We start from the raw sequence: 23829 nt of genomic DNA on the forward strand, positions 1-23829 counted from the left end.
TCCTCCCCCTTAGCAGTGCAAGGGGACAGGGAATGGGGGTTGCCATCAGTTCATCACGTGTTGTCTCTGCTGCTTCTTCCTCCTCAGGGGGAGGACCCCTCACACTCTTCCCTTGCTCCAGTGTGGGGTCCCTCCCACTGGAGACAGTCCTTCATGAACTTCTCAAAGGTGAGTCCTTTCCACAGGTTACAGTTCTTTACAAACTTCTCCAGCATGGGTGGCTTCCACAGGGTGCAGTCCTTCAGGAAGGGACTGCTCCAGCGTGGGTCCCCCATGGGGTCACAAGTCCTGCCAGAAAACCTGCTCCAGCGTGGGCTCCTCTCTCCACAGGTCACAGAATCATAGAATCATAGAATCATAGAATCATTTAGGTTGGAAAAGACCTTCAAGATCATCAAGTCCAAGCATCAACTATGCCCACTAAACCATGTCCTGAAGTACCCTGTCCACTCTCTTTTTGAATACCTCCAGGGATGGTGACTCAACCACTTCCCTGGGCAGCCTATTCCAGTGTCTGACAGCCCTCTCAGTAAAAAAATTTTTCCTAATATCCAACCTAAACCTCCCTTGCTGCAACTTCAGGCCATTTCCTCTTGTCCTATCTCCAGCCACCTGACAGAAGAGACCAGCACCTACCTCACTACAACCCCCCTTCAGGTAGTTGTAGAGAGCTATAAGGTCTCCCCTCAGCCTCCTCTTTTCTAGACTAAACAGCCCCAGTTCCCTTAGCTGCTCCTCATAAGACTTGTGCTTCAGGCCCCTCACCAACTTGGTTGCCCTTCTCTGGACACGCTCCAGCAACTCAATGTCTTTCCTGTAGTGAGGGGCCCAAAACTGAACACAGTACTCGAGGTGCGGCCTCACCAGTGCCGAGTACAGGGGAACAATCACCTCCCTGCTCCTGCTGGCCACACTATTTCTGATACAGGCTAGGATGAGATTGGCCTTCTTGGCCACCTGGGCACACTGCTGGCTCATATTCAGCTGGCTGTCAACCAGCACGCCCAGGTCTTTCTCTGCCGGGCAGCTTTCCAGCCACTCTTCCCCAAGCCTGTAGCGCTGCATGGGGCTGCTGTGACCGAAGTGCAGGACCCGGCACTTGGCCTTGTTAAACCTCATACGATTGGCCGCAGCCCATAGATCCAGCCTGTCCAGATCTCTTTGTAGAGCCTCCCTACCCTCAAGCAGATCGACCCTGCCTCCCAACTTGGTGTCATCTGCAAACTTGCTGAGGGTGCACTCAATCCCTTCATCCAAATCGTTGATAAAGATACTAAAAAGAATGGGGCCCAACAGCGAGCCCTGAGGAACATCACTTGTGACCCGCCGCCAACTGGATTTCACCCCATTCACCACAACCCTCTGGGCTCGTCCATCCAGCCAGTTTTTCATCCAGTGAAGAGTACGTTTGTCCAAGCCATGAGATGCCATCTTCTCAAGGAGTATGCCATGAGAGACAGTGTCAAAGGCCTTGCTGAGCTCAAGGAAGATAACATCCACAGCCTTTCCCTCATCCACTAGGCGGGTCACCTGGTCATAGAAGGAGATCAGGTTGGTCAAGCAGGACCTGCCTTTCGTAAACCCATGCTGACTGGGCCTGATCCCCCTCTTATCCTGGAGTTGCCATGTGAGTGCTTTCAAGACAAACTGTTCCATAATCTTCCCCAGTACCGAGGTCAAGCTGACAGGCCTGTAGTTCCCCGGATCCTCCCTCCGACCCTTCTTGTAAATGGGTGTCACGTTGGCAAGCCTCCAGTCCTCTGGGACCTCCCCTGTTGACCAGGATCACTGATAGATGATGGAGAGTGGCTTGGCAAGGACCTCTGCCAGTTCCCTCAGTACTCTTGGATGGATCCCATGTCCCGTAGATTTGTGAGAGTCCAGGTGGCGTAGCACGTCACTAACCATTTCCTCCTGGATTAAGGGGGGTATATTCTGCTCTTCATCCTTGCCTTCCAGCTCAAGGGGTGGAGTACCCTGAGGATAACTGGACTCACTATTAAAGACTGAGGCAAAGAAGACATTAAGTACCTCAGCCTTTTCCTCATCTCTGGTTGCTACATTCCCTTCTGTATCCATTAAGGGATAGATATTCTCCTTGGGATTCTTTTTACTGTTAACATTTTTGTAAAAACATTTTTTGTTGTCCCTTATGACAGTGGCCAGATTTTGTTCTATCTGAGCTTTTGCCTTTCTAATTTCCTCTCTGTATGATCTAACAAGAACCCTGTACTCCTCCCAAGTTGCCTGTCCTTTCTTCCAGAGATGATAAACTCTCCTTTTTTTCTTGAGTCCTAGCAAAAACTCCCTGTTCAGCCAGGCCAGTCGTTTTCCTTGGCTGTTTGACTTGCAGCACATGGGAATAGCCTGGTCCTGAGCCATTAAGATTTCCTTCTTAAAGAATGTCCATCTCTCCTGGACCCCTTTGCCCTTCAGGACCGTCTCCCAAGGGACTCTCTCAACCAGTGCCTTGAAGAGGCCAAAATTAGCCCTCAGGAAGTCCGTAGTGGTGGTTTTGCTAACACCCTTCCTTGCCTCACCAACAATTGAAAATTCTATCATTCCATGGTCGCTAAGCCCAAGACGGCCTCCAGCCATCACGCCTCCCACCAGTCCTTCCCTGTTTGTAAACAACAGATCGAGCAAGGCTCCTCCCCTGGTTGGCTTACCCACCAGCTGTGTCAGGAAGTTATCTTCCACACACTCCAGGAACCTCCTAGATTGTTTACTCACTGCTGTGTTGTATTTCCAGCAGATGTCTGGAAAGTTAAAGTCCCCCACAAGGGCAAGGGCACACGATTCTGACACTACTGCCAGCCGCTTGTAGAACGATTCATCCATCTCTTCAACCTGGTCAGGTGGTCTATAACAGACTGCCAGCACAATATCTGTCTTATTGGCTTTCCCTCTCATCCTCACCCATAAGCACTCCACCTTGTCACCACAATCGTGTATCTCTGTACAGTCAAAACATTCCCTAACATAGAGAGCCACCCCACCAGCTCTTCTACCTTGCCTATCCCTTCTGAATAGCTTGTAGCCATCCATTGCAGCACTCCAGTCATGGGAGTCATCCCACCATGTTTCCGTGATGGCGACTAAGTCATATCTATCCTGCTGCACGATGGCTTCCAGCTCCTCCTGTTTATTGCCCATGCTGCGTGCATTGGCATAGATGCATTTGAGCTGGGTTATCGAATCCACCCCTAACATCAGCATGCTGCCCCCAGTCTCATCTCTGGTGCACCTAGTTTTATCTCTTACCCCCTTCGAACCTAGTTTAAAGCCCTCTCTATGAGCCCTGCCATCTCATGAGCAAGGATTCTTTTACCCCTTTGAGATAGCTGGAAACCAACTGTGGCTAGCAAGCCCAGTGCCGTGTAAACCTCCCCATGATCAAAACCCCCCAAATTCCACCGAATTGTGGCACCAGCCTCTGAGCCACGTATTGACCAGGTGTGTTTTCCTGTTCCTTTCAGTGTATTTCCCTGCCACTGAAGGGATTGAGGAAAACACTACCTGTGCTCCCGATCCTTCCTCTAATAGTCCCAGTGCCCTGAAGTCCCTTTTGATTGCCTTTGGATTTCTCTCTGCAATCTCATCACTGCCAACCTGCACAACCAGCAATGGGTAATAATCAGAGATCCAAACCAGACCAGGGAGTTTCCTGGTAATGTCTTTTAGCCGGGCCCCAGGGAGGCAGCAGACTTCCCGGTGGGATGGGTCAGGTCTGCATATTGGGCCCTCTGTCCCCCTCAGAAGGGAGTTGCCTGCAACAATTACCCTCCTTTTTCTTTTTTCAAAGGAAGTGAGAATGCGTGTTGCTGCCTGACTGGGCCTAGGCACCTCCCTAGATAGGACTTCATCTACACCCTGATCTTCACTGGTCTGGTCCTCAAGTTCCAGAGCCCTATACCTGTTGTGTAGGGGCAACTGGGAAGGTGAGGGAGACTGGGAGGGGATTCGCCTGCCTCCCCAAGCAGGGACCTGTATCCAGTCTCCTCCATCTCTTAGGTCCCCTCCTGCCTGGTGGCAAGAGGGCAGGGGAACCTCCACTTCTTGTGGGGCCTCCATCTGCTGCCTCTGTCTCAGGGATGGTAGGTGTGGGCCCACCAATCTTATCTCCCTCTCACACTCCCTGATACTCCTCAACCTTTCCACTTCCTCCTTCAGCTCTACCACCAGGCTGAGCAGATCATCCACCTGGTCACACCTCACACAAGAAGTGTCCCCGCTGCCCTCCGGCATCAGTGGTAGACTTAGGCACTCCCTGCAGCCAGAGACCCGGACAGCTGCACGTGTACATGGGAGCTCTGTCTGCGTTGCCACATTTTTCCTAACAATGGCTTTCACCCGAGTGGCAACCATATCTGGGTCTCCCTCTGGGCCAACACCCACCGCTTGAGTAGCCTTCTCCAGCTGGGAAGAGGAAGACGGGGGCTGCGCCCTGCCTGCACTCCCTGCCTGTGCGAACTGCCGCGCCATGCCCTGTTTGCCCGCCCTGGTCACCTCGCTCCTGGTCGCTGGTGCTCCTCAGGGCCGTTTAAATCTCCCACGGTTGCCCCTGGCAACGCCTACGCCGCGTCAGCCTCTCCCACTAGAGCTGCCGGCTCTGGACGGGTGCCTCCGCTCTTCCCCGGGGCTCCTGGGCCTCGGGAACCTCCCAGTCCACCTCAATCTAGTGCTTAGCCACCAACTTACCGTTGCCTCTGCTGGCCTCGCTGCTGACTGAATGTCCACAGGTCCTGCCAGGAGCCTGTTCCAGCATGGGCTTCCCAGGGGGTCACAGCCTCCTTCGGGCATTCAGCTGCTCTGGCGTGGGGTCCTCCACAGGCTGCAGGTGGATATCTACTCCACTGTGGACCTCCATGGGCTGCAGGGGAGCAACCTGCCTCACCATGGTCTTCCCCACGGGCTGCAGGGGAATCTCTGCTCTGACACCTGGAGCACCTCCTCCCCCTCCTTCTTCACTGACCTTGGTGTCTGCAGAGCGGTTTCTCTCACATCTTCTCACTCCTCTCTTTGGCTGCAGTTTGTTGTGAAGGTTTTTCTGCTTCTTAAATACGTTACCACAGAGGTATTACCTCTTGGCCTTGGCCAGCAGCTGGTCTGACTTGGAGCTGGCTGGGATTGGCTGTGTTGGACATGGGGGAAGCTTCTAGCAGCTTCTCACAGAAGCCACTCCTATACCCCACCCCTGCTAACGAAACCTTGCCACACAAACCCAATACACCAGCCAGGGCACTTTGCTGGCCTATGTTCAACCTTGAGTCTGCCAGGCCCTCTTCTACCAATTTGCTTTCCAGCTGGGTGGCCCCAGTATATATTGCTCCCTGTGTCTGTTCCTCCCCAGGTGCAGGTCTTTGCAGTTCCCCTTGTTGAACTTCATGAGGTTCATGTCAGCCCATTATGTTCAGTCTTTCAAAGTCCCTCTGGATAGCAGCGTGACCCCTGCAGTATCAGCCACTCCTTCCAAGGTCTTGGTCATATAGGCATCCAACATGTTTGATAACTGGTGGAAGATTACAGTTATATTTACACAGTGATCACTGTAGTGGCTGTACCCAAAGAAGACCTGACTGAATCACCTTTAAATTGTGTAGACCAGATATCTAGCTCAGCACAACACTGTAATGCAGAGCTATTTACAGAATTAGCCACATCAGTACTGCTTTCTCAAAGACATCTGTACAGTCTTAGAAGCAGTCAAGCCGTCTACTGTTAAGCAAACTGGCAATGCCTAGATAAGCCCTAGTTAAAACTGGGATGCATCTAAACTGACAACAGTCAGTATATTGTGAATATATGCTAAAATATTTTTAGTCTGGTAAATATTTTCAGTCTTTGAACACAAGAAAATGTAAGTCCTGGGCTTTTGTCTCTGAGGCTGTGAGAGTAAGTTTTTCAAATATCCTCCAATTATCATCTTTTTCTTTCTACAAATATAAATTTAGTACTTGCTGATATCATAGAAAGGGAGAAGTCTAGTATCTTTTGAAAATGTTAAGGTCATGCTACCCTATGAAATACTTCTTTTATCTCCTGGACATCAGAGAGCTAGGGAAAAAAAGAGGAATTAGGCATCCTCTCTTGTTTCATGTCTTTTTTCTTCAAGATACATCTTTCCATTGAAAAGTATGGAGAGAAGACAGAACATATTACTTGTTCTCTCTGAAGAGCAGTAATTTCAGATTTAAAACTGCTACCAGTTATATATGTTTTTGAAAGCTTTGGAAATATATTTCTCACCTATTTTTATGTGAAACATATGATTTCCAGCCTGCTCCAGCAGGTATGCATTCTAACTTTTAGTGTCTCAGTGTGACATAGTACCATAAATTTTAGAAGTTTCATTAGAAATTTTTGTATGGATGTTGCAATTATAAGTGTGAATTATAGTTAAATTGTATAGGATGCTCAGCCTATTTAGAAGAGCTCAGAGAGCTAACTAAGAATTCTGTCTGGAATACAAATGCTTTAAAATTTTGAGAGAATTTTAGGAAGGTAAAGTGATCTAACTTGAAATTTTAGACTTGATGAATTAGTTATTTCATCTATTCAGCATATGAAGATAGTTTTCACCAAGTTTTTCCTGTTTAAGATCACCTTTATATATTTGCTTTCTGATTTTTATACATTTCTTTGAATGATCTTATAATCAGAATTACAAAACAAACAAAAAGCAATCAATCACACATAGCTAATAACTGAAGCATACCTGACATTGAAACAAAATTCAAATAACATTTTACTGAAATAAATTTATTCTGTTTCATTTATTACAAGCACAATGAAATAGCAGAATTTGAAATGCAAATAGATACATTATTAAATTGCCTGCACAATTTAAACCCTCCCACTTCTGCTATCTATAATCTCCACTAGCTATTCCTGACAAGTACAAAATTTGATGATGGTCACATGAAAAATTCTTTGGAACATTCAGTCCATGTAATAATTCTTAACTGAATGTATTTTAAGAATAGTTTATATTCAGTCAGCCTGGATAGCACTTGCAAACAATGTCATTAAAGAAGTCACCTGTTAATACATTTATGTGAACATTATGAAGAAATCTCTAGCCATTTTAATGAATAGATTTATTTTGCTTAGGCAATATTTTCTGCCAAAGCAGGGATAACAATCTGGGCTAATCAGTATGAACTTGCAGCATACTCTTTCCTCAACTTGCTGTATGAACAAATAACTGAGACCAGCTTTTAAACATACCCCAGTGTCCTTAGTGAAAGACTGCAAATATTAATTCATGACTACAATATAAAGCTAAGGCACGCTGTTGTAACAACAGAAATATTCTGCTTTTTACAGTCTTAGTTGTTGGAAGCTTTTTAAAGTGTTGTCTGATAAATTATTTATAAACTGTCTCTAGGTTTTCTTCCTCCTGTGATGGCTTGCAAACACAAACACTGATATTGGACATTGATGCCATTATGCAAGTCTGACTTTTCCAGAAACTGCTCGCAGTGTTTTTTGGCCTGCTGGGCTGACAGTTGTGTGGTAATGAATGCAGTCAATATGTTTACGATCTGAGAGATTGTCAGCGTAACAGAGGTCTTATCTAACAGTGAGGTTTAATAAGCAGTAAAGTAAAGGTGAGACTAGGATAAATTCCAGCTTCTTCATGAGGGCCTGCTGCTGAAAACTTGCAGCTCCAACAACAGCAAAAAGAAGTGCGTCTATAAGAATCTCTATAATTTAACAGTACTTGATTTCTTCTCATGCCTTGGCTTTCATGCATTGCATCTATCACCCTTCTTCCTTCTTATTTGAGATGGTTTATCTTTATGCTTCATATCTTTTAGCTATTATCTGTTTCATATATATTTTCTGTTGCTGTGCTTGCTTGGCAGAATCTTTAAGCTTAATCTGCAGTACTGTAACATTAAGGAAACATCCAGTTTTATCATTTTGCTACAAACAATGCTAACTGCATGCACCACATAGAGATGTAATAGTCCTGGGAAACCTCACTTCTGCTCACCAGATACATCAACTTGCTTATGGGAGCGCCATTAACATGATTTCTGCTGTGTCTGAATATATAAATTCTGAATCTGCTGCCTGTGACCTAACAGCTGTCTTTGGGCATTTCTGATTAACACCGTTATTCAGCTGTTTAACGTTCATCACATATATGGGTAGTAGTACTCTGTAGTACTCTTGGTAGTGAGATGAGACAATTTCTGCATAGCTTTTCTGTAACTCTTCTCATTCTATTGCTGGTAGTTCCATGATCTGAAATTGATCTTTACTTGGGAATATAAACTACCTTGATTTTTAGGGTGATGGTATCTCCTTTTTCATGGACCATTTTAAAATGAATTATATAAATGGACTGCTTAAGATAAATGATTCTAATATCATGGCTGGCTGAGCTAGGGACTGTGAGCTCCCTTTTCCACTAATGCAAGCAAAAACCTGTGACAATCATTTAATGCCTGATAATGAAGTATTAAAATGAATAATTACTTATCAAGTAAAGGTAGTAATATTTTTTTCCAATTGTTGTTTAAAGTTTTTAGATTTGAGGGGGGATTTTTCTCTATTTAACCTTTTGGAAACTTGTTTGGATGAGAAAAACTGGAAGAGGTAGGACACAAGACCGAGCACTGATTTTCTTTAACCTACCTTTTAGATGGGTTGCCACTGACCTGGTGGATTGGAAGAACCAATGAAACACAGACTTACTGGGGAGGTTCCTTGCCTGCTGTACAAAAATGTGCTTGTGGATTAGAGGGGAGCTGCATTGATTCCCAGCATTACTGCAACTGTGATGCCGACAGAGATGAATGGTGACTTTTTACTGTTGCTTTTTCACAATACTTTTTCCTGGAAAGTAAATAAATAAAATATAAAGGCCTTAGTACATTTAGAACACCAAGGCTGTTGTAAATTTAAATTACCATAGTGTCACCTGTTTCTTTGATGTAGAATATATTTTGTCACAAAATTTATAACTATATACATTAAGTATTATTACTAATTCTTTCACTCTGAATCCTGGGGAAAGTTTAATTTTATACAGATACTTTCTAGTTTTGTAGTATATTGCATGTTATATATTAAGACATTAGCTCTGGTTTTATTACAACTTCAGGTGTTAGTTTTAGAATATTGAAAGTAATTAAAGCTAAAATTACAGTTTCTGGAAAAAAGTCAGTTATTTTTAGCATAATTTTTAACCACACTTTTAAGTTTAGACTTTCTACCTTCTTTTTTTGTCATCTACAACTTAGATAATTAAAATTGGACACCCTTGCTATCAGTGAAGCGAAGCAGTCATATGGAATTCTATTCTAAGGAGATGGAAGGATTTCTAACATGTAGCTCTTCCACTTGTACTTGAAATTCTCTGATGTTATTTATGATCCCATTCAAATAAGTAATGTAAGAGATGAGTTCCTGTTACAATGTCAAATCCTAACCTGACTTTTTCACTTAAGTGGATCAGATACAACTTTCTTAACAGTAGCTCCAGTGCAGTATAGGACTTTATAAAGCAGACAGGGACTTTTCAAATGGAAGCTTTTCTGCTGAAGGAAATTTTAAGCTTTTAAACTTGTAAAGCATATTTAACTTACATAAATCTGATTCAGTGAGTAGGTTAATGTATGCATAGTAATAAGCGTAGCAACATCTGTTTTTTGAAAATAGAAAAATGTAAGGGAGGTACTTAACATCATCACGTGTACAAAATGAAGCAATACATTATTTTCTCCTCAAGCTAGATATCCACCCTTCCTTTAAAGGAACAACTAGTGAATTTGTCTGGAAAATGCTTATTCTCTCATCATGAGCAGGGAACTCACAGATAGATACAGAAATAAAAATACAACAAAGGGTTAGTCAAAGAACAATTCTTCACAAGCTTCAGAAGTTTCTGTAGGGAAGAATTTGCACCTGCAGTAAACCTCACAGAATGATATCTGCTGTGCTCATTCCAATAAAGAGATTAAACAAATACACAGAACACTATGAATTTCCCTATTATTGTGCTGTACAAAAATACAAACAATTTTTGATTCCCAAGAGCAAAATAAGCGTTAAAAGATGAACACATTTTGAGACAGGATTTTGAGTGGTTGCTAGTATACATAATACATTCTTGCTCAGTTTTGTCATTCATTTAATCCATACTCACATGCAGGGGTTAATTTATAATGGTAACATACTTGTAAATAAAGTAGATAGAGGATGACATGCATCTCTTCACTATAACCACTCTGAGTAAATTGCACATATTTATGAGCACATTACACTGAAAATATAATTACTCCTGTTTTATATTTCTGTATGTATCCACTTTTGACATTTTAATTTTAATTTTAACTGGAGACTTAATCACAGTAACTTCAATGTTATGGAGGCTATGCTTACACTTATTTTGGTAGTTGTGCTTAATGTTACATTTGGTTCCCTAGGGACTACTCGTTTGAATCAGTTGACACAATACTGTTCAGTGGGTGGAAAAAGTAGGTAGAAGCTGTACTTGTTTGACATGCTTTCTGAGCACAGAAAACCAGAGTTACACACAGTGAGGTTCTGAATATGTGGGGTTGATATTCTATTTTCATAGTGAAATCTATCTTATTTCATAGATTGGACACAGATTTAGTTCTAAAACTCCTTTTAGACTAATCAAAATCTTTAAGTCTCCAAAAGTCTAAAATAAAAAATATTTTTTAAAAAAATCTCCTCCTAAAGATCTACAAAAATGCAAATCCTCTCTGCAGAACAAGTAAGCTAGTTTCTATTCAGTTTCCCTTTATTTGCAAGATACTTTTACTGAAACAAACAATTCCAGTGTTTTGAAGGGGGGCGTCAGTTCTAAATTAGAAATCTGCAATATCTCACCTCATCAAACATTAACTTTTTTTTTTCAAAATTTTTGCATTCCTTACCTAAAAAAAAAGTTTCCTCAAAAAACATGTACATTTGTGTGCATGGTGCTCCAAGACAGATAAACGGAAATTGTAGACAGGGCAAAGATGGTGATGTTAGTAAAGGGGAGAGGGTGGGGGGAGGGGAGAAAAAAAATCACTAATTTCATTCAGCACAAGGGTGGAATCTCTTCCTGTTGTCTCAGTCCCAGAGCATGGTGTACTGAGAGGGGGTTGCTAAATCCCACCACATTCCCAGAGAACTGTGGCTTGCTTGCTGAGGTGTGTGTCTCGCGTTTAATCTCTGAACAGTGTGAGTTCCAGATTGCCTCCCCTCTCTGAGTTTGTACTGCTGTCTCTGAGCTATTTGCTTTGCCCATTAAAGGGAAGATTCAACTATAAATTGATTGAATGGAGAGACTGAATTTTCCAGAATTGTCCTGAGTCATTGAATATTTCCATGGGTTCAGGGGAAGAAATTTTAGGGCCAAATGTGGTGTTTATGAAATTTAGAAATTCAGTTCTTATACTAAGTTAACAAAGATTTTAAACAAGGAATTTGGCCTAAGATGGTAAGTACTGGGTATGTGCTCTGAGTGCTAGGTTGTATATTTCCTTTTCTGTGAGCTACATATGTGTAGCATATGCTGCTTTTCCTGTACAGTCAGCATGACTTCACATTTTTCTATTTAATTTTTTAAAACTTCTGTCAAGGTGAAAAAGGAAAAAAAAAAGTTAGACTTATTTGAAAATTATACTAAGCTATTCAATATTCCATAATGAGACACAGGCCATTATAGATACAATAAGTCCTCAGCAACATAAAATTACTGACATGAGCAAATGCATTAACTTAAACAGCCAGTTAGGTACCCATTTATGTGAAAAAGAGTTTTCTCATGCTTATGTAGACAAGCACAACCATAAAACTGCCCACTTCCCATGAAATTGTTTCAGTTCTGTCAAATAATCACAATATCAATATCAAAGCATACATTTGTGTTCACAGTTGCTTGTATTACCCATAGAGTTATGCAACACTTTTTTTTCAGAATGTAATTATTTCCTTTTCCCCAGCAATGTGTCAATGATAATGACATGTTTATCAGAAACATTTAGGAGAGCTGTGGCTTTCATTTTACCTTTTCAGGACTAATGATACTGGATTCCTCTCCTACAAGGAGCATCTACCAGTAACTGAAATTGTGATCACAGATACTGACAGACCAAATTCTGAAGCTGCTTACAAACTGGGGCCTTTGCTTTGCCGTGGTGACAGTAAGTAACAACTGCAGAGTTTTGTTAAGCAACAATGGGTTTTGACAGCAATAAATTTTAAAAGTTGTTTGCTAAACAACTGAAGATACATTCTTGTGAAAATTTCATCTAGTTGTTTTAGTAATTAGAAAGGAAAAAGGCAAAATGCCATGGTCCAGTGCAAACCAGGTAGAATTACAAAGTTATATGTTTTTAATATGGTACACACCAATAGTGAAGACAGAAAGAGTTAGTAGTTTTCAAACAGATATTTTGAGTACAATATCCAGTGGTCTTATGCAATTTGAATTAAGTTATGAATAAAGCATTACATGAAGGGGACTTCATAACTGGTTACCAAATCTTGGGAGAAACATACTCTTCACTAGATATGCATGACTCCATCACCAAACCTTATACATATTAACTCCTCTCAGTATTTGTGCAACTAGGAAAACTATACTATGGGAAATTAATCCAGTATATGTGATATCTATAAGTAAAATTTCAATTCCACATAAGAATTTAAAATTTAGAAAGTTGAACAGTAATTCAAAATATAAAGTTTGTACATCCTGAATATCCATGTAGTAACCAGAAAAATATGTGTGAAGAAATCATTTAATGGTAGTGAGAGAACTGGAGCAAAAATGATACTGAAGATTTGTTATGACATTTCTGATTTCATTAATTTCAGTCTTCATTGGCAAAGAAAACAGATTTGGTTTATGTTCAATACTAAACTATTGCACAAAATTCTATAGCTGCTGCTGTTTGTAATCAAGTGTCAGGAGAAGCAATGCTATAGATCATCCTAAATATCTTAACTGAAGAGTTGAATGGGCAGAATTTTGTCTACAGTTGAGCAAGGGATTAAAATATTTAATAAGCTTTATTTCTTTACATCAGATGATACCCTATGAATTTTCATGAACTTCACTATTGTTTCAAATAATTAAAAATTACTATTTTCATTTGTTATGTGATTTTTCTTTCTTCATCCTATGATGTTGTGTTTGTTTTTCAAATTTCTTCAGCCTTTATGAATAAGAGGAAATGAATACCAGTAAATAAGTACTGATCTGTACTTTTAGGCTCACTCAGGAGACTGCATAGATAGATAAATATAAATTAGGATGTATTTATTTTTATGTCATCTCTGCTTTCACTCCTGTGACTTGTCAGGGTAATTATGCCTGGAAGATTTGTTAACAGATGTGTGTTACAGCAGTGCATTCTAATTTTCTTATGAAAATTTATAAGACATGAAAAAAACCTGTTGGGTGCTTCTTTTTCATTTGTCTGACATCCTACTGTGAGCTGATCATGTATGCTATTTAGCAAAGAAATGTTAAGTCATGGGGTTATGATATAGGATTATGGTGTAATTCAGAGTGGAGAGGACCTAAGGAGGTCTCCTGTTTAGAGCAGGATCAGCTCTGAGCTCAGACCAGGTCTCTCAGGGCTTTGTCAAATTGAAGCTTAAAGCCACCAAGGATGGAGCCCGCACTGCTTCTCTAAGCAGCCTGCTCGGCTGTCCTCATTGAGAAGTTTTTACTTAGATCCAGCCTGAAACTCTGTTGTTTCAACTTACACCTTTTGTCTTTGATACTCACACCTTACACCAATGCAGAGAGCCTGGCTCCATCTTCTTGATGATTTCCCCTTAAGTTTCGGGGACTGTTGTTATGTCCTCCACAAAGCTGTCCCTCCTCCAGGCTAAACCAGCCCTGGTCCCTCAGCCTGAAGGGCAGGAAAAGTGGTCCAAACCTGAACATCTTGGTGGCCTGCCCCATACTCACTCCTCTTTATCAATGTTTTTCTTGTACTGAAAAGCTTAAATTGGAGGCAGTATGAAGATGTTGTCTTATGGGTGTTGAATAGAGGGGGATAACACCTCACTCAGTTGACTGGCCATGCTCATACAGCCTATGATGCAGCAGGTCTCCGTTGTGGCCAGGGACAATGAAACCAGGGACAATGACAGCGATGAAACAAAAGTATTTACAACTTGTGTAGTACTAATAAGCGGGGAGAATTTCATTTTCACTACTCACCCAAGTTCCCAACTACTATTAATTACATAACCTGACCCCAATTATCACAAATCTTAAAACATGGAAGCCAACTAGCTTCCCCGGGTGAATCATTAAAATATACAGACAGTTCTGACACCCATTGACCTCCCTGCCTTTATTTGATGTTCAGTTAGTCTGAGTGATTGAATTGCTGCAAAATTTCACACTGATGCTAAATGATCACAGTATTTCTAGAAAAGCTGCAATAGACAACTGTAAAATATGAGGACAGCACAAGAAGTCAGAGTTTGAATGTCAGAGAAATATTTTCATAATGTCAGACAACATTATAGAATTTGACTTCAGAAAGAAGCAATTTGCGACAGAAATAATCTCAGTGAAAAGAACTTTCAGAATATAACAGTTAATGGTAATAATACAGCAAAAACCTTGAAAAGGAACATTCACTTCTATTGTTTAATAAAAGCAGAAAATGCAATTTTTCTCAGCCATTTACCTCATAAAGACAATGACAGTAAGAGATGGCATACTTTTAGGGAGGTAGGGACTAAGATTTGAGAAATCATACAGAATTGCTGAAGGAAAAATTAATATAAACTCATAGAGTTTTGACATAAAAATAAAGTGCAAGGTGTTGAGTAAAATATTAATTGTATGATAATATGTAATAAAAATATGAAGTATCATATATGTTATATATTCTATATCACATATTTTATACATTATATCTTATATAATGTCTTATCTATATTATACCATTATCATACTACATTATTCTATATATTTTATAGTATAATAATATATAATATAGGACATATAATATATAATATATTATATATATAATGTAATATATATTGTATTGAATTATATTAATATATTTTCTCATATGTTACATAATTATATATTACAATAAACTATTTTATTTTATTCTATTCTATTCTTTTTATCACTATACTGGAAATGACTGAGGGTATGACTTACTAGAATTTTTTGCAATGGTCTTTATGTATCAGCAGTGGTTTTTATAATGAAAATTTTCTTTAAAGTTCAGTTTTCCAGAAAACATAAAAAGCTATGAGTTGTAGTAGTTTCTGAGTTCTACATGTTAAATTTCACACTAGAAAAAACTGATGCAATCTAAACTCTGTTGTAAGATCAGCAGTAACATATTAGCAGCACTTTGAAGCTGCTGGAAGGAAGCAGACCATTATTAAGTTTTTTTTTAATCTGAGGTTGCAGACACTCATGAGGGTCTAATTAAATGCTCTTTAATGACATTTATTTTCTTCTGCACCTTTGGACAGGTGGAAAACATAAAAAAGGTCTAGTAGCAAATACCTATTTCTCAGAAGTGCTGTCAAACAAGGAAAAATAGATATTCTTAGATTCATAAGTGTGATTTGAGTAGTCCAGAGAGATTATTGCCTATTTCTGCTTCTGTCACTCTCTAAAACTAAATTATACAATTCTACTTCATAGAGGATATCCTTTTATTAAACAAGTTTTTTGTTCTTTCTGACAGACTAAGTTCTTCAGAATAACTCACTGACATACCATATAAAAACGTGGGGGAGAAGGTTTACTTGTATTTGTGATACACTTAGTACTTCATTAAATGATTCAAAACCAAAAAATCATAAATTCTAATTGCATCAATAATCTATTCCTTGCAGGACATCTACTTAGAGATAAAAATAATTATTAATGTCCACAGCAAAATGAAGTAGACCCATAAATAGTTTGTTGAATTGAATTGTCAAAAACCATGCACTCCCTTGACTAAGTTTCCACGTTAGAGTTACTTCATTAGGTACTTCTAAGAAGTCATGTATCATAACCCAAATGCAGTACGGCAGAAGTTGCCTATTCTTCATTACATAATTTTTAATTTCACTCTTTTATTTAGCATTGCATTACTGTACCTGGTTTCTTTATGTTAGGTTTAATGGATTGACTCTCTTCAATGAAGTGTGTTACTTACAGAAAACCAAAACATATTTGCTAGAACAAAGCAGGAAAGAGTAACCTAATATAAGAAAAATAATAGCAAAAGCAATACCAGTATACTTCTTTTTATGTATAAAGTTCCATTCAGATATTAGTGATTTTTCTCAGCAATTGTGATAGAGTTAGCTGTATTTCTAAGATGTCAAAGTGCAATTAAAGTAGTAATGATATTCTAGAAGAATATGGCCATTTAGAGAAATTAGGCCATAGGATTGGTGACACTCAGCTCTATACATATGAGTAGCACTCACCCATTTCTGTCACCTTTAAAATATATTACTGATTCATTTCTCTATTACCTTTTCTGCTGTACAATACGTCTAATAAATTGTATGCCAGCACTGCCTGTATCAGACTGAAAAATATATCTAAATATAATGAAAGTTAAGATTCAAATTAACCTATATCAACTCAGTAGGATAACAGGAAAGATTTTGAAGTATATGAGGACAAAAGAAACCTTTGGGCCATTAATAGATAGAAATACTATGGTTTTCATTAAAAAAGAAAGAGGCATCTCCATTATTTTTGTCATTATTCAAGAAAAAGTCAGATGTTGATTCAATTCTAATAAAGAGAATCAGTATGGGTAGTTCTTAGTATTAGAACATATACAACATCCAGAACACTGAAAGAACATTAATGTGCCAAAATTATGCGTACTAAATGGGTAATCATAATGTGTCAGCATCACACTGACTCTTGGCCCAAAAATAAAATTAATGATATAGATCTTAATTGAATAAAACATAATACAAGGATAGTGCAGTGCAATGCAATTTAAGGATGATATATCATTCAACATGAGTTTATATAAAGTAAATATGGCCAAAATTTTGAGGGACTTCAGTACTGGTAAAGCAATACTGGTGAGGTGAGATACTTGGAATCTAGCAAGATATTTGAAGGAGTGTCACACACTTGGTTGAATGAAAAAAAAAAAGGGAAACATACAGATTCAACTGCAAAATGATAGTACGAGCAGGTAAATGCTAGCAGATAGTCCATTCAACATTAGCTCCTAGTTTGACATTTAAACCAAAAAAAACCTAGTGTGAGGTTTGGATGTAATAATTTTAGAGACCAACTGTATTTACTGATCACAAGTGATACTTTCATTAAATCAGCACAACAAATTTCTAATTTTAGCCAAAAAAAATCTGTTTCACAAATCTGGGGTAGCCTGACAATTCAGGGCATGTCTTTGACTGTTAATAACAGAATTATCTGTATACTGAGTGTTCACTTTGTCCTCTTATTTACGTTTACAATATTAATTTATTTTGTCCTAACCTTAGCCTAATTAACATTATTTTGATCCTCTTTTCTGCTTCCTGCATAATCAAGAAGTTTAATACAACTCTGGTTATAGTTTCACACTGTATAAAAAGGAATTAAGGTTAAAGGATTGCATTAAAGAAGTTAAGAAATATATTTTTTAGTGAAAGCCTCTTAAGCTTAATCTCCTTACTTAACTTAGGCAAAATCTGAGGTGATATGCTCAACTTAAATGGAGTTTAATAGAGTAAGACTTTCAGATAATGTTCTTGTAAGCAGGATTGAAAATCAGGAAAAGATCCAGTGGTTGGCATTTGAAGCTAGGCCAATGGGCTGAGTGTGTGTGCCTATATAAATATATATATAAATTAACAGTAAGAGCATTTGTGAATTTTCCATAAATGGACAATTTTTAGTTGAATCGATTGAATATTTTTCCTAGAATAAATGCTCTTTTTCAAACAAGAATTGATTCAGGGAATTTATATAGTCTGGCATATCAGAGGTCAAACTAGATGATCACAGTTTTCTGTCTGGTCTTTTAATCTATGAATCTTATAATGAGCTGCAACGTAGTGGAGCTAGAAGTAGTAGTGCAGCTGAACTCTACAAATTCTCAGAGGCAAACAGATGCCAGCTGGTCAGACTTCATAACATTAGGAGTATAGCTTTACAAGAAGCAATTTGCACACTTCCCAGTAATTTTGGCCTCCTCTCTGCTGTGCTGGATGAAGAGAAAATTTTGCATGTAGCAAAACTGACAGAAATATTGGGCAAACAGGGAAAGAAATAGATGTAACTAAAACATGTAATAGGTAGTGATGATTTTCCTGCTTGGTTTTGCACAGGAATAAAACAAAGCAACGCCCCTCACACACACACACGCACACCAAAACAAAACAGAAATACCAAAGAAAACAATACCAAACCCAAAGAAAACAAACAAACAAACCAACAAAACTATTAGGATACAAATAATAGATGATCACATAATTTAAAGATCAGTTTAAGCGGCCAGATAGGGAGGAGCAGACCAAAGACAACAGGCAAAATCCTGATCATCTACCGGTAGTTTAACTAAGATCAGATAACCCAGTAGTGTAGATCAGACAGGCTAATAGGATCTACAATTTACAATAAGCATGCTTTCTACAGCATGCTTTTCTTCTACGTTACTACTACTGTGCATTTATAATCTGATTACAGTGACATTCCAGTGGAATTCAAAGATCGTCTCTGTGTATGAGAGACCAGAAGCTGGCTCTTACAGAGAAAAGCACTCTCTGCTGGAAGCTCTCTTGGTACCTTTTAAGTGTTTCACAAAATCCCTCTGAAAGGGACAATATGGGAAAGATGGAAGGCACATTAAAGTTGTCTTTGTAAAGACTACAGCTGCTTTGGGGACACAGCTAGCACCTCCAGATTAATAGCAGTGTGCCTTAGCTATGTCAATCCATAAGAGATGGGTAGTATTTTGTGTGCCATGTCAGTTAGAGATTTGTTTTGTTTGGGGGAGAGGAAAGAGTAGTCAAAAAAATATGTACAGAAAATGTTGTTCAGCAACATAAGATCTTTATTTTCTCTGCCTCAGCACTCACTATCCCTGCTGGAGTTTCACACTGAAAGAATGAATAATGCAACACTTAGAGATATCAAGAAGAATTGATACAAATAACAAACAGATTTCAGTTTTGATTAAAAACTTGGAGTGCTACTATTTGCAATTGCACAATTGTTTTGAGAATCACTTTTGTTATCCTTGCAACATTAAAATGGCAAATTTATCTGTTTTGTTCTCATTTGCCCCTTTTACATTTTACAATTTCCAGTTGGTAAGACTAGTTGATATATGCCAAAAACTAAAGTAATTTTTGCAGTCTAAATATGGTGCTGTTTTATTTATAACTGGATCTTCTTTTTTTACTCATTGGAAGACTGCAGTCTTACTACTCAGATAAAATCTTGAATATTATTGATTGCCTAACTACATGGTGTTTTGCAGTTCCAGAAAACTAAATAGGAGACTGTGAGCCAGATGATAGTGTAAAATGAAGAAAGTCTTTTCCCATCCTGATTTACAACAGCATAAGATATTTTGTAACATACTTTTGCTAGATCTATATTTAACCAGCTTTATTGATAGAGTAGCTTAACATCCATAAATCACACAATTTTCAGAGCTGTGAAAGGGCACAGCTAGATAAGAGAAGACAGGAAATTAAGAGAGGAAGAATAAAACTTCCTATCCTTGCCCTCCCCCAAGGACTCCATTCTGATTTACAAAGATCATTCAAATGCTTCACTGAAGCTAATTGTATCATTACTCTACTGGACTCTTACTGCTGCTATTGTCTCTCTTCTAATTACTAGCAATGTTTTACCAATTTTGTATAAATTACTAGTATTAAACTTCCTATTGTGTTTGAATTACTAGTAACAGCCAGCCCATTGTTTTTTAAATAGCTGTTATATACTTGAGTCATAACTGTGGTGAAGTTTGCTCTGTGGGAGCCATGACCTGAAACAGTTGAGGAACACAGGCTTGAAATTGATCCCAATATGTAAGGCCGCTGCCTTCAGCTGACGGCACTTTGCACAGGATAACTCCGAGGAGCCCATCAAACAGTACAGGAGAGCAAAGTGCAAAGCTATGCTTTCCTCTCTGAGCCTAAGCCATCTGTTCACAGCTCTGCCCTACCACGTAAAAGTTGTCCTGGTGGCTGCTCTAACTTGTGATGGCTGGCAGTACTCCCAAATGGCAAGTGTCACAGCAAGCAATTGCCAGAATACGTATGAATGTCCTGCCATGCTGTTTTTCTAGGTGTGGGATCCAAACCCTGATTAAAACTCTGCTAAAAAGTCAGGAGGAATGAGTGAACAGACTTTGATTTTACTTCACTGGGCTGTGGACCAGGCCTCTGTGTACACTGCATCATGGAGTTTGATTTTGCAGAAAAGAAATTTGCAAATTTTTTTTTTTTAATCCCTCCTTCCCTAAAAACAGAGAGTGCCTGGAGCAAAAATCATGGTTTTGCATAGTATTTAGACCCAGATCACAGCATTATCAAGAGAATGTGCAATGGCCTTGTTCAATTAGATAGGAAGGTATTGAATGCCTCATTTGATTTAGAAAACAGTACAGCTTAATAAAGTAATACAGATACATCTGTAAGAATTCAGCAATTATAACAAGGTACTTCTAGTTGAACACCATAAATGCAGATTATGTTCTTATTAGAAGAGGGTGTTATTAGAGATTTCACATAAGCTTTTTAACAATCGAGAACAAAATCTAACAAATTATGATTAAATGCCAGCTAAGAGAAAAATCAAACCAGCAAAATATCTGTTTGATCTTGTAACTTTTTTTTGAGTAAAACTGACTTACATTGGATTTATCATGCAAGTAAGAATGCATGTGAATTTCAAAATTGCAGTCAACTAAAGAAGATATCTTCATAATTTTTTTTTTTTTTTTTTTATTCCTTCCACAGTAATTACTAGGAGCTCTATCCTACCTTCTTTGTGATATCTGGTAAAACTTCACTGGACTACAACAATAACAAGACTCTTTTCCTTATTATGTGAGAAATATATATAACTGTCATAGTTATAGTTTATACTAGCTAATGGAGGTATATTACTTCATTCAGAGCTGCTATGTTTCTTCATAAAAGGATATATCAGGCCCTAACTCGACTCTCTAGCTGAGATGCCAGGCATTTTATTTCCCATTAACTGTCTTTTTGTTGTCTGAACTGAGCACCTTAATTACTCTTGCTGAATCGTTTTTCTGAACCCCCCCCCTTACTGTTTTATAGACTAAAAGTGGGAGGCTTCTATGGAAGTTAGACTCTCTGAATATTGCAACCCATTCCTAGACCTGGACATTTTCCTTTGTTTAATTGATAATAAAACTTATACTGGCTATATTAGATAACACTGTATCTATCATTTAATCTTTCACTTTGACAACCAGGAACATTTTGGAATTCAGCATCCTTCAACACAGAGACGTCCTACCTGCATTTCCCCACCTTCCATGGAGAGCTCAGTGCAGATGTCTCATTTTTCTTTAAAACTACTGCTTCCTCAGGAGTGTTTTTAGAAAACCTGGGAATTCAAGACTTCATAAGGATAGAGTTATACTGTAAGTAACATGAGTGATGGTTATTTATTACTATTATTATTTTAGTAGTAGTATTGCTTTCAGTTGGACTGAATTAGAATTAACTTTAAGGGGAATATTTTAAAACTGTTCTCTAGCTTTATTACTGTTACTACTGAGCTTTATTACTGTTACTACTGCTATTGGAGCTTTACCATTCCCCCTAAAATCCCAACACTAAGACTGTACAAATATCCATTCAAAGATAATTTCTTCCCCAGGGGGTTGTTAATCTAAGAGCAGAGCACTCAGCCCCTGACTGCTCAGACTGTTCCTACTTCCCTTGCTCACTGCATCCCTATCACCAAATTCTCTCCCTCCAAATTTTAAGGCCAGGCAGTACATGTGGCTGCTGGGAGATTCATTCAGTCACATGTGACTCAGTCCTTCTGTGGCACAGTATCCTAGCTTAGTCACACTTTCTCATCATTATTTTATTTATTTATTTATTTTATTTTTAAGTCCCCAAATCTTTGAACTTTTACACATGAATGAATTTTTGTTGCACAAGAGAAGATGAAATCTCATTAAATTCAGTAAGATGACCAATGTAGGATGAAAGCCTTATCTTATCTTAATGTATTAGTCTTATATGGTTCATTATTAAAAGGGAGAATATTTAAAAGGGTGAAGTATTGTTTCAAAAAACTTTTGGATACATTTGAAATGAGTGGCAGGTTGAGCCTGGCTGGAGGTCAGGTGCCCACCAAAGCTGCTCTGTCACTTCCCTCCCTCCTCAGCTGGACAGGTGAGAGAAAATATAACAAAAGGCTTGTGTGTTGAGATAAGGACAGGGAGAGATCACTCACCAATTACTGTCATGGGCAAAACAGACTCAACTTAGGGGAAATTAATTTATTGCCAATCAACCAGAGTAGATTAATGAGAAATAAAACCAAATCTTAAAACAACTTACCCCCACCCCTCCCTCCTTTCTGGGCACAGCTTCACTCCCAGACTCTCTACCTCCTCTCCCACAGTGGCGCAGGGGGATGAGGAACGGGGTTTGGGGTCAGTTCATCATACGTTGTCTCTGCCGCTCCTTCTTCCTCAGAGGAAGGACTCCTCACACTCTTCCCTTGCTCCAGCGTGGGGTCCCTCCCACTGGACACAGTCCTTCATGAACTTCTCCAATGTAAGTCCTTCCCGTGGACTGCAGTTCTTCATGAACTGCTCCAGCATGAGTCCCTTCCATGGCATGCAGTCCTTCAGGAGCACACTGCTCCAGTGTAGGTCCCCCGTAGGGTCACAAGTCCTGCCACACCTGCTCTGTGGGCTCCTCTCTCCACAGGTCCAAAGGTCCTGCCAGGAACCTGTTCCAGCATGGACTTCCCAGGGGTCACAGCCTCCTTCAGGCATTCAGCTGCTCTGGCATGGGGTCCTCCCCGGGCTGCAGATGGATATCTGCTCCACCGTGGACCTCCCTGGGCTGCAGGGGAGCAACCTGCCTCACCATGGTCTTCCCCATGGGCTGCAGGGGAACCTCTGCTCCAACACCTGGAGCACCTCCTCCCCCTCCTTCTTCACTGACCTTGGTGTCTGCAGAGTGGTTTCTCTCACATCTTCTCTCTCCGGCTGCAGTTCCCTCCAGCAGGTTTTTTTCCCCCTCCTTAAATCTGTTATCCCAGAGGCACTACCAGTCACTGATGGGCTCAGCCTTGGCCAGCAGCGGGTCCATCTTGGAGCCAGCTGGCATTGGTTGTGTTGGACATGGGGGAAGCTTCTAGCAGCTTCTCACAGAAGCCACCCCTATACCCTCCCCCCACTACCAAAACCTTGCCACACAAACCCAATACAAAATGGCACATCAGTTAAAAAGTCTTATACTTGACAGGTGCCTCTGAGAGCTTTTTTAAACTCTTTTTACCTTGGGATTAAATAGTTCTTCATTTTTTTCCAAATCTGTTTTGTTGTCACACTCAAGTATTTACCAGTGAAGTGTACAAATAAACATACATATAAAATATATATCATATAATGCAAAATATTACTATAGAAACTTTAATGTATCTTTATTAAAGAGTAAAATGTTCTGCTAGCTTTTTTTTTTTGCCAATGTTAATGTCTTTGGTTATTGAAACAAACAGGAAAACACCTACTGTGTTCTTCCGTAGGCAGTTTAATTATAGAATATTATGTAATGCTTAACCAGTTTGGTTTGCGTTATCTCAAATTGTAG

At 39.4% G+C, this 23829-nt stretch overlaps 1 protein-coding gene across 2 annotated transcripts in view; it reads left to right on the plus strand.

The window, feature by feature from the left end:
• The window catches only part of CNTNAP4 (contactin associated protein family member 4), a 260580-nt gene that overhangs the window by 201276 nt on the left and 35475 nt on the right, over positions 1-23829 (plus strand). For both annotated transcript variants that reach the window (XM_052778474.1, XM_052778475.1), the window contains exons 14-16: positions 8657-8813; positions 12052-12179; positions 21462-21632. In XM_052778474.1, the coding sequence (XP_052634434.1) occupies positions 8657-8813; positions 12052-12179; positions 21462-21632 (456 nt within the window). The remainder of the gene's footprint in view (positions 1-8656; positions 8814-12051; positions 12180-21461; positions 21633-23829) is intronic.

This window comes from Harpia harpyja, chromosome Z (genome assembly GCF_026419915.1).
Source record: "Harpia harpyja isolate bHarHar1 chromosome Z, bHarHar1 primary haplotype, whole genome shotgun sequence".
NCBI lineage: Eukaryota > Metazoa > Chordata > Aves > Accipitriformes > Accipitridae > Harpia > Harpia harpyja.